Source organism: Xiphias gladius, chromosome 14 (genome assembly GCF_016859285.1).
Source record: "Xiphias gladius isolate SHS-SW01 ecotype Sanya breed wild chromosome 14, ASM1685928v1, whole genome shotgun sequence".
In the NCBI taxonomy this organism is placed as follows: domain Eukaryota; kingdom Metazoa; phylum Chordata; class Actinopteri; order Istiophoriformes; family Xiphiidae; genus Xiphias; species Xiphias gladius.
This window is the reverse complement of record NC_053413.1, coordinates 16,647,735-16,659,460: the sequence shown is the minus strand read 5'-3', so window position 1 is coordinate 16,659,460 and position 11,726 is coordinate 16,647,735. Positions and strand designations below refer to the sequence as shown.

The window sequence follows — 11,726 nt, the reverse complement described above, 5'->3', positions numbered from 1 at the left end:
ACTCGTGAAACTGCGGGTGTCCCCATTAAGAGCTGCACTGGTGACAAATTACATATCAAGCGAAGAAGGCGAATTTCTGAACGCCTACGTTATATTTAGCCTCTATTAAAGTCAGGTAAACGGGTACTCAAATGTCATCTCCTATCTGTGAATGCAATCGTGATGCTCCAAAAACGCGGAAGCAAAGCTGGTTCGTTATCTCCACAGAGACATCTCTGGCCAATCCAAACCCTAACCGTACCTTGAGCGCAGTTGAGGGGCCAGGGAGGGCTTGGGGCTGGGGGGGTGTGTGTGTGGAAGTGGAAGTGGAAGTGGAAGTGGAAGTGGAAGTAGCAGTGGAAGTAGTAGCAGTAGCAGTAGCAGCAGCAGCAGCAGCAGCACAGCCAGAAACAGAAGTGACCGCTAGCTTCATGTCAGCCACACAGACAGTACTCTACTAGCAAGAGCGGAAATCTTTCAGAGGGAAGAAGGAGAGGGAGAGACAGAGGGAGAGTGAGGGGGGCTGCTGCAAGGGATACTGGACTTTACTTCCTCGCATTTGAACTCGACTAAATATTGCTGCCGATTTGTGTTTACCTTTCTTAAAAGAGCTCGGGGATATCCGCTGTAGAGAGGTTAGCTATAGCCGCCGCCATCTCTTCGCAGTCGGAGCGACCGCCGTGTCTTCCACACCATGGGGAACGCTGCCACCGCCAAGAAGGGCAACGAGCTAGAGAGCGGTGAGTCCGGACTGTTGTGTGGCCTCCACGGCGTTTCATGTGGTATTTAGGCGTTTGACACTTGCCGAGCCTCCATAAAGTAGCTAGCTACCCTGTTATTACACTTAACACTGTGCTATCTGGCAGCTAAAGTGAAGCGGGGTAGGGCCGTCAGTCATTCCCCGCACAGCTATCCCACCAGCGCTGCAGACCCTCGCCATTTAGTTGACGAAAAACAACCCTGAATTAATTTTTTGTGAGATTTTTTTTTTTTTTTTTTTTTTTTTTACACATGGAATTATTTTAAGCTAATGTCGCTAGCAGCAAGAACACCCCGTGGATGTTGTGGTTTTCTAGGCTGCAAGGGGGTTGGGGAGGGAACATTGAGTGACAGCGTTAACAGGCTATTAAAGCATGTCACAGAGCTGTGAATGCGATGCTCATCGATACATTTATCATATTGACAATTTCACACGTTTAAAAGGTTGCTTGCATGCCATCTGGAGCACAAGAAAGATCAAGCTTGATGACCAGCTAGCCCGCTAACTTTAGCTGTGAGAGGGGGGATTAGCCCTCGGAAGGCCCCTGTCATTTCGGTGGCTCTTGATGGTGGTAGCTGCTCAGGCCTGTACACACGTACAGTTAGCCGTGGCGTGTAGTCGCCCCCCAACTAAATCCTTGAATAATGGCTAAAAATCTCCAGCCTAGCATCACCTCATCATCTCTTCTGTGGTGTCATCCTGGGCTTATAACAGGCACGACGTGGTTTCGTACTGTGTGTTCTCTTGCAGCCTCTTCTCAGAACAGCTAGCTGTTTCACAAAGAAACTTTGCACCGATGATCTGAAATCTGCAGCAATAAACCACAAACCCATAAGTAATTGTTATAAATAGCCAATAAATTTGACTTGAAGGCAGTGTGGGACTGTTTCTGCCTCAGGCTTCACTGCTACATTTTATTCTTGGCTACATAAACAAAGCTTTCCCTCTGTACAGCACCCTGACCAAATATGGTGAAGAAATGACAAATGCCCTCTTTCCATTCATAAAACTGTGACCTACTACTGTCTTCCTGGCATATGCTCACACACCCACACAAACACACTTGAATTGTATCACTTGTGTTTATTAGAGCCCCATTTCTAATCTTGCTGTGGTAAAGGTCCATCCAGGCTGTCTTCTCACACTCAGCTTGTCATTGACTGGAGCAGCTTGTCATCAGACCTTCGTCAGAGGATAAGGGGTATTACAAGCTTTGAAAGGTTTGACGTAACGCGGCCTGTGCCGGTGTTACTTTGTGCTCTTATACTTTGATGTGTGCCGCTGGTTGTCATTGAGCATCCCGTGCAGTATCCTACATGTTTCCCTATGCCTGGTTGTAAACATAAAAGCTGTAGGCGTTTGTGGTTTTTTGCAGAGTCAGTTGCATTTTTTGGTTTAAAATCAGTCTCTTATGCACTGAATTTGTCCACTTTCTTCATGCACTTTTTACACTCTAAACACCTCCAGAGAACCGTCTGTGTTGAGTTACGCACTTAGTTTGTTTAAAGTAACGTCACTTTATAATGCAGTGAAAATGCTCCTCGGAGATTTATTGACCTGTTGAGAGAGACCAGGCAGCCACAGTGAACAGTGCCAACCAGAGACACTCGTGCAGACAGAGATGCTCAGATCAGGAATAGTTCCCACACTGCCAAGAATTTTTTTTGAGTGTAACTATGATCCCGAGAACCTGGGCCATGGCTAACTGTTAAACCTGTTTAAGCTGACACTGTGCCCTTAGCTGCAGATTTGTCTGGAGTGTAGCCGTTCTGACAAGACGACCTGGTTACCTACAGTGCTGTTTATACACTAGACTACCTGTGTTTACTCTGTATAGCTGCCTTTGGCTGGATCAGTTGGAAAAGCACCAACACGGTCAGGGAGATTAAACAGTTGCCATCATGACACCAATTTTATTTCACTGTGCCCATGTATTGTGTTTCACACTGTAGTGCAACAGGACAGACCGACATAACTAAACCATGTTATGCTTGTCTGGATTTTGGCATTGCTGTCAGGATGGGTTGGCCAACTGTGGCTTTGGACCATTTATTTTTCCCTGAAGGTACAAAATGTTAGAGAGACATTTGTGCGTACAAAAACAGTTCATATTTACCACTGTTTAAAGTTTCTGGAAATGGATGGGGAATACTAAATCAGTGTGAAGGGCTAGGACTGCACCTAACAATAACTTTTATAATCAAATAATCTGTAGGTTAATTTTTTGATTAATCATTTGGCTTTTAAAATGTCAGACTACAGCTAAAACAGTTGGTTGATTAATCAATCGGGTTATCTTCACAAAATTAACCAACATCTATGTTATAATTAATTAATTGTTTAAGTCATGTGTCAAACAAAAAAGCAAAACATTTGATGTTTCCAGAGTCTAAAATGTGAAGATTTTCTGTTTTTCTCTGTTTTTCTCTGTTTACGTCATTATAAATTCAATGTGACATTTGAGGAGATCATCTCGGGCTTTTGAAAATTGTGATGGGTATTTCTTAATATTTTTTGATGTTTTATAGACCCAACGAATAATCGATAAAATAATGTCAGATTAATCAGTAAGGAAAATAATAGCTTGTTGCAGCCTTAGTTTGGTCCATCAAATGTCTGAAAATATCGATATCAATCACAATTTCCTGAAGCCCAAGGTGACGTATTCAACCAAACGTTTATTAGTCACATAGGTCAAAGAAAACACTGAAAACACTTAACTCATCGAAACTTTGTCGTTAAAAAAACTCCAAACCTTCGTATACAGTAGATTTTGAATGTTTTTTTTCTCTAGTATGGATTGTTATCTTTTCAATCTGACTTCATATGCACGACTGAATTTCAACTACACGACGTTTTGGTACACCTGTTCTTCGAACACCACAGCAGACAGTCAGTCTCTGTTTAAATTCCTCAGGTGAATGTCAACTGTGTTTTCATTCTTGTTGCTTTGATTCACTACATATGCTTCATGTTTGTTGATATGTTATACTTGTTGTTGTGTACATGAACTCTATATTTCTCTCTGTCTTCTCTTCCGTATCATCCCATCCATGTGGGTGATTGTTCCTGCAAAACCTTGGTGATCGATAGAGACTTTTGGTATGCTCACTCCTCCAAAAGATGACCAGAATGGCAGAACGGCATTGGTCTCATTGTTAAAACCTACTAGATGTGCTTGCTTTTATTGTTTTCTCTGATAATAAGTCAGTGTTTTTGTTATCCACATTCTCTCAATCTGGATATCTGCTGTCTGCTGTGTTTCTCATACATTGGTTTGTCTCTGCTTACCATTTTTATGCTGTGTTTAATAGCTTTCCCCCAAACCGTATTAAGTGATGCACAAGATGCTCAGAGAAACCTACCCTGTAATTTTTAAGTGTTGTGGTCCCCTTCCCATTTGAATAAGGCTACTAAATAAAAGGAAATATACTGAGTTTCTTGGCATGCATCACTAGTCTGCCTGTCTTGAATGTTGTATTCTTGTGTTTGTGTGTTTTGTTTTACCTTCAGAACAAAAGTATGTGATATCTTTAATATCCTGTTTAATTTATATCCAGATGAGAGTTGACTTTTCCCCCTTTTTCTTCTCCATTGATTTTAAAATTTAATTTCCCACATTTCTTCCTTTCCCCGTCTAGTACAATAGCATTTGGTCTCTTTGCCAGTTCCATGTAAAACCTTAATGTGTCTTTATACTAATAACCCAAATTGTGTTGCAGAAGAAGAAGCGTAGGCTAACTGTATCTTACTGTGCTCTTTTTTTGTAATTTTAGTGAAAGAGTTTCTAGCCAAGGCCAAAGAAGATTTCTTACGGAAATGGGAATGCCCACAACAGGTCAGAACAACGAAAAGTTGAACTTAACGTTTGCGGTAGCTTCGTCCACAGAGTAGGCTAACGCGTTGTTATTTTTCACAGAGCACAACGTGCCTAGATGACTTTGACAGATTAAAGACCCTGGGTACCGGCTCGTTTGGGAGAGTCATGCTGGTGAAACACAAAGGAACAGAGCAATACTATGCCATGAAAATACTGGACAAGCAGAAGGTCAGTTGAAACTTGTATCAGGCCTCATGGGAAATTTTCAACAAAAATAATAGTATCGACATTAGCAGTAAATATGCAGTGACAATACATGTTTGGTGCCACTTAACATATCTTGCAAATACCCTAAAAATGATATTACAACCTGTTCTTGTTGCAATACAGGGTTACTAGGGGACACAAGTAAAATAAATAGCCTTTCTTCCCTCTCAGTTTCTCTGTTGCTACTGTTTGTGCGATTTGCCTGACAAGGTCATCTTATCTCTTTTTATCTCAGGTGGTGAAACTCAAGCAAATAGAACACACATTAAATGAGAAGAGGATATTACAGGCTGTGAGCTTCCCCTTTCTCGTCAAAGTTGAGTACGCGTTTAAGGTACAGTGTGCTTTTTTAAAAAATGTAGTAATTGAAATTCCTTTATTAGGGTTATCAGCTATGTTTAATTGCCTCTTCTTTTTTTTTTAGGACAACTCCAATTTGTACATGGTGATGGAGTACGTGCCAGGAGGAGAGATGTTCTCACACTTAAGACGAATTGGAAGGTTCAGGTAAGCATTATTCTGCAATAGTCACTAAATTATTACATATAAAATATACAACGTTTTATTGTGCAATGCCCCTTGATTACATTTTGATTGAGGTTTATTTTCTGCTGTTCAGATCTGTCCTATAACAAACATTGATCGGTTGTTGAGATTAGATGTGTTTGTGGGTTTTTTTTTTTTTTGTGACTATGAACACTCTTCTCTCTTCTTCCTTTCTAGTGAACCACATGCACGATTTTATGCTGCCCAAATAGTGCTTACATTTGAGTACCTTCATTCACTAGATCTCATATACAGAGATCTGAAACCTGAGAACCTTCTCATTGACCACAGCGGCTACATTCAGGTGAGCGTGAACACGACGAATGAGTACGTAATGCCGCTGTGTCCTCTACGTCCACGCTTTGCCCATGTATTGTATATGTGCTGCTGACTTCTAGGTGACAGACTTTGGATTTGCCAAGAGGGTAAAAGGCAGGACCTGGACGTTGTGTGGGACACCGGAGTACCTGGCGCCAGAAATCATCCTTAGCAAAGTATGGAGTTTCTTTTTTTTTTTTTTTTAAATGTCTGAATAGATATAATTGAATGGACAAATATTTTCAATGCATGAATATCACAGTGATCACTTTGCTTTCTCTGTACTGAAACAAAAAGTCTAGTCTAAAATTCTTGTAATACAGTTTTTGTATTTGCATTGCACTTAGCATTTCTTGGAAGACGTAGTTTGGCTGAGTCGTTTTCTTCCTCCAGTAGATAACATCAATCTTTTGTATTTATTTAAGGCGTTTTCCAGCCCTTACGGAAGTAAGTTTTCAGGCAGAAAAAAATTGTCAAGCTGCTTAAAGCATCCATAGTAGAAATCAGGTCGGTTTTTTTTTTTTTTTTTTTTTTAGACTGAACACTTTCACTGTGGAGCAGACATCAAGAGGAAACCTGTATAAGAGAAGAGATACCAACTTTTTCACTTTCAGTAGCCTCTGTAGACCATAATGTAATGCAGCAAAAATACATGATTTGTTTTTGTGCGTGAGCTACAAATCTAAACATTTATCAACTGGAAAAAACTCACTTTGCTATCACAGCAGCTCTTTCTACCCAAAAGTAAAAACTACATTTGGATTTAAAAAATTACAGAAAATCACTCAGGTTGAGGCAAAATTAGGAAATAACATAATAATTAGGATAACAAAAAGGTAAATTACAGCACACTATGAAAGTATCCTAAATGTATTATATCCCACATTCTGAGTAACCAAAGGTGGATATTGCCTTTTACCACATGGGTTGTACATTGGTAGAAATGACTATTGCCATTTGCAATCTTGTGTGGAGTTTTCATAATGTACCTCGTAGTAAAATTATACTGTACAGTATGAAGAATGAGCTTTTTTTTTTTTAATGCAAGGAACGCCAAAACAAAGAAGATACCCCTAGCATGATGTTATCATTTGGTCCAGCTGGCGGTGTAGGAGACACTTGGAAGTTCCCTCTTAAATTTAAAAGATGTCTTAATATGGAACCTCTTATACTTGTATCTGTCTTGACTCTTTTAGGGCTATAACAAAGCTGTGGACTGGTGGGCCCTCGGTGTTCTCATCTATGAAATGGCAGCTGGCTACCCTCCATTCTTTGCAGATCAACCTATTCAGATCTATGAGAAAATAGTGTCTGGAAAGGTAAGCAGGTGTTTGTTTTGGAAATTTCTGCATGAATGAAAAAAAGATATCCTTCAATTTGAATTCTACCTGTAGTTTGAGAATAAGCTAGGTAAAGTGTATTTCCTGGTGAGCTTGTACAGAACTCTACTTAAACTCTATTTAAACTGATAGAAGGAAAGTCTAAAAAGTTCCTCCTCCTTGTTTCTAGGTCCGATTCCCCTCCCACTTCAGCTCCGACTTGAAGGATCTGTTGAGAAACCTGCTGCAGGTGGATCTGACCAAACGTTACGGGAACCTGAAGAACGGAGTCAATGACATTAAGGGCCACAAATGGTTCGCCACAACAGACTGGATTGCAATCTATGAGAGAAAGGCAAGACACCAAATGCATTTTGTATTGACACCAAACAGTGTTACCCCTGTGAAAACCAAGTTGATTGCTGATTTGTTCATATTGATTTTTTGCTAGTTGTAAAATTCCCAGCTGTGCTGCTGCAACAGTATTATTTTACACTATTTTGTTTCCGGAAGGTTATCTGAGGACTCTTCATCAAATTTGTATATGGTTCTGGGTTCCAGCTGTGTGGAGCACAGTATTTTTTGCATGAATGTTAAAAGTCATTTCACAACTGGCCAGTCACTGTGTAATGTTATGTTGTGGTTTTTTTTTTTTTTTTTTTTTTAACTTGGAAATAACCCAGCTCCAGCGCTGGCTGTGAGGTATCAGTGTTACATGTCATTTTGCAGGGAGGACAATAGTAATAGAGTGTTTCGATTAATCAAAGTAGATATTAAGCTCGGCCTTGAATCCTATCGATCTATTGATTCTGTTTAACCTCAGTTGTCATACAATCATACTATCATCTTATAAACTTTAGACCGGCTCTTTCTTGTCAAATGCATCCTTAAATCTGGGCCTGTTTGCTGTGATTTATTACACGACGTTACCATTTTCATTAACTTTTTATGTTCGTCCCTGATTTATTGTTACTCCCATGCTTTACAGTAGTAACTGGTTGCAAAACAAAAAATCTGCTTCCACAAGACAAAACCTAGTGAGATTCTGTGATGTAGAAACAGTTTAAAAAAGCAAAGCTAGGTAGCTAGATTTGACACACAAATCAGGAAGCCTGGTTTGTTTTTCTTGTCTATTGACAATCATAAAATGTGATTTATTTTTTCTTGTTAAATAGTACACTGTGACAGTGTTAGGATGTAGTATTAGTAGTATGTAAACAGAAAGACACCGTCTGTGTAGATGAAATGATCAGATCAGTTTGATTATATTTGATCATCTGCAAAATCGACAAAACCCATTTCCCCAATGAATTGTATTTTCAGGGTGGTATTTTGTTGCTGTGCACACAAATGAATTCCCGTATGCTTCTGATTCCCAGCTAAAGTCATCTTCTTCTGTCTGTATCTCTCCACCTCCAGTGTCTTCTCTCTACCAGCCAAACACACTCTGTTTACCAAATAGAGAGTTGAGGGAGGCGGACTGACAACTTTGAAGAAATAGTACACCGAAGGCTTACATTTGTGACATGCCAGGCTTTTTAGTCTCAAAGAATATATAGATTACTGTGTATTGGGAGCATCCTTGAAAACATGGGAAGTTTAATGTAGCCTGGAAGCAAGAACTGACACTGACGTTTATTGATAAGAGACTGAGTTTCACCTGGGAAAAGGCTCAGAAGCTTAAATCGCAGAAGAGAGGCCCATGTGCTGTTTCACATGCTTTTCCAATATAGAATGTAGATCATCAGATCAATCATCAGAGGGTCAAAATTATAGTCGGTAAAGGTGCTCCTTCAAGTCAAGCTTTACAGTCACATGCAAAACAAAATCCATGACATTAGGTCATTTTTATTGCTGGACTATGCTTGAGATGAACTACAAAGTGTTGTCCAGCCATATCTAAAGGCAAAAGCGTTCATGCTGCAAAGAAAGTCATGGTGTTGAACGCGAAAAGTTATGAACATAGTTGTGTAAAAGAAAGGAAAGCTTAAGAGAAAAGTTCTAATTCTGCATACTGTCTCCCCTCACTGTGTGAAGTGGGCGTGATTGTCAGTTTCGGAGAGTAACGAAAATTGTTGTACCCGAGCCCCGAACCCCGACACTGGAGAAGTGTGTAGGGAGATGGTTTCACACTCTGATCGTCTGAGAAAGCGCTTCATTGACTTACTGACTGCTTTAGCATTCAGCATTCAGTGTATTTTAGCCTTACTGATTCTACTTAACACGCAGCAGGTCTGTTCTATTGTGCACGATCGGGTCTTGCTGTTTTCTAGATGCATTTTGACAGTCCTGAGATTTGAAGCGTTTTGACAATTTTTCTGTAAGACAGTCTGCTTTTCCTCAGAGAAATAATAGCTTTCCATTTCTCTGTGTCCTGTTGTTGTTCTGACTGGCAGTGTAGTCATAAATATAAATCCTGCCTGTTAAAATATTTATTTCTCTTCTTCTTGCAGGTGGAAGCCCCGTTCATACCAAAGTGCAGAGGCCCAGGGGACACCAGCAACTTTGACGACTACGAGGAGGAGGAAATCCGCGTTTCTTTAACGGAAAAATGCGCAAAAGAGTTTGCAGAGTTTTAGGACGTGGTAACATGGATATATCAGGGAAAATAAGGGGATCTTTGCACTCTTCTAAAGACTTGGGATGGAGCAGAGACCATCGTTTTTCAAATCTACTACATAGTCCCTTCATTCCACAAGGCTGAATGAGGTCGCCATGATCCTTGGGTGCCGATAACCTCTCACTGTCACGTACACCTGCGTATTAAAGCAGACACACCACTTTTTTCTTTTTTTTTTTTTTTTTGTACCTACCCACTGTTTTTTTTCTTTTTCTTTTCTTTTTTTTTTTTTACTTTGAAGCAGTTAGTCTTGGATGTTGTTATCCCCTTTTAAAATGTGATATTTTTCAATTTATGAGGAAAACCTAAGACAATGGCCAATAATAGTCCACGCATTGTAACTGACTTGCCTGTCGCAGTTTGACACACAGTTGTGTGGATTGAAAGGTATTCCCTCTACTCGTCAGCGGTGTATATTTAATGATCTGTTACAAGTGCACATCACATTGGCCATTGTAAAGTACTGGCCAGCTTTCAAAGGTAGTATTCGTCCTATGTGCATATCTGTCGGTTTTGTAAGACATTTGAACACGTTGGGTGTTTAAAGCATGACCAAATATAAAACATTGGGTGACACAAGAAGAGAGGTCCTTTCCTTTCTTTGCTTTTTGCCTTAGAGAGCCAAGTCCTCAGACCCCCCACGAAAGCCTCCACTGTCTTCTTGGTATTCTAATCCAGGCACAGCAAGCCATCGCGGAAAATGACAAACCTTGTTACATTAGTAAAATGCAAATCCAGTTGTTCGTTTGATCCTTTTGGATCTGTTAGTTACATGTAAAATTTGTCATTTGGTATCTTACTCTTTTTTGTCACTGTGTCTAACATAATAGTCATATTGTCCCTAGATTTCAGGTCTGCTCGTAAAGACCTATTGTTATGAGTCTGTGGAACAATGTGACTTCAGTAAATGGAAAAGAGTGAAGTGAAATCCTTTTTAGGGTTTTCATTGAGTGTAATGTAAAGTTGAGAAGGTCGGTGTGAATAGTGTTGCGGCTTTGTGCCTCGACATTGTTAGTGATACCTTAAAAAAAAAAGAAAAAAGAAAAAAAAGTACAGAATTTATAATGTATTAAATCAAAGATGTTTTAAAATCTTAAGAAACAGGAACGCAAAACTGCAATTTGCCATATTCTCCCTGTTACCACCCCCAAACAGATTATGTTGTTTCATTCTTGTCAAAGAATGTAGATTTGCAACTTATAGGTATGCATATTTGAAAGCTTGATTTCAAGGTACAGTTTTCCTCACAATACACTGTCTAAAATAAAGACTGCTCCTTTGTATCACATGTAACCCTGTTATTGTTAAGCTCATTACATTATACATATATGCATTGTTTCATATGTTTTTATTTATACACATTAGAGATGCTAATAAATTTTATTTTTAAAAGTGTTAAAGTTGTGCAACTCTCCTTCCATTGTGACATTTACCACTGTTCCACCCATTTCACTGTCACACTTGCATATAAAGATTGTATCGTAAGATTTGAATTTCACTACGCAGTAATCTTTAGTAGTCCATGCTTTAAGGTTTAATTTCTTTGTTGCAGGTTAGTGGTTCCCAGTGTGATAATCCAACAAGTCCATGATGTTTTTTGACAAATTACAAGGGGTCTCAAGAAAAATCTGCACTTTGAGTCTTTGGGAGTCAGTAAAATGAGAGTATAGGCCTACTCTTTTGCTTTCTCTAGTTGTTTCAGATTTTTCTCTCCTTTTCTTTAACTTTTTCACTTCATCATAATGAAAATCCAAATTGTGTAGTTTCATACATAGTGAAAACAGTTATTAAATGGGTATTTATGGTGATATAAATATCCAGTGGTCCTTGAGCAGATATTTTTGGATGCTCAAGTTTAGTGATGTGATGTTGCACATTAAATATACACATTATATTATATAGTGATATTATACAGTAACCTCTCAAAACCATATTCATTACATTTTCATTTTTATTTTTCTCCATTTATTACACAACAAATGAATATACATACAGTATGTTTAGCATGAAATTCAGATTTATGAACTTCATGTCAAATGTGTGAATCAAAAAAAAAGTAACTAAACATGATTTTATATTAAGTTTTTAGTGGTAGTG

At 39.1% G+C, this 11,726-nt stretch overlaps 1 protein-coding gene across 3 annotated transcripts; it reads left to right on the top strand.

Annotated features, from left to right (window-relative positions):
* The first annotated feature begins 352 nt into the window (after positions 1–352).
* prkacbb (protein kinase, cAMP-dependent, catalytic, beta b) lies at positions 353–9,690 on the top strand. Of its 3 annotated transcripts, XM_040144352.1 has the most exons (11): positions 353–719; positions 3,833–3,841; positions 4,516–4,577; positions 4,659–4,787; positions 5,062–5,160; positions 5,251–5,333; positions 5,550–5,676; positions 5,771–5,866; positions 6,887–7,009; positions 7,200–7,364; positions 9,463–9,690. In XM_040144352.1, the coding sequence occupies exons 1-11, from the start codon at positions 674–676 to the stop codon at positions 9,586–9,588; spliced, it is 1,065 nt and encodes a 354-aa protein (XP_040000286.1). In that variant the 5' UTR covers positions 353–673; the 3' UTR covers positions 9,589–9,690. The 3 variants fall into 3 exon arrangements, with proteins under 3 accessions (XP_040000286.1, XP_040000287.1, XP_040000289.1); XM_040144353.1 differs by lacking the exon at positions 3,833–3,841; XM_040144355.1 differs by lacking the exons at positions 353–719; positions 3,833–3,841 and adding an exon at positions 3,850–3,888.
* The last annotated feature ends 2,036 nt before the right edge of the window (positions 9,691–11,726 follow it).

Bases quoted from the DNA above. Each gene is read 5' to 3' on its own strand.
- prkacbb (XM_040144352.1), top strand. From the start codon at position 674: ATGGGGAACGCTGCCACCGCCAAGAAGGGCAACGAGCTAGAGAGCG. The intron at 5,867-6,886 runs GTATGGAGTTTC...TGACTCTTTTAG, and splicing joins CAGAAATCATCCTTAGCAAA to GGCTATAACAAAGCTGTGGA. The intron at 7,365-9,462 runs GCAAGACACCAA...TTCTTCTTGCAG, and splicing joins TTGCAATCTATGAGAGAAAG to GTGGAAGCCCCGTTCATACC.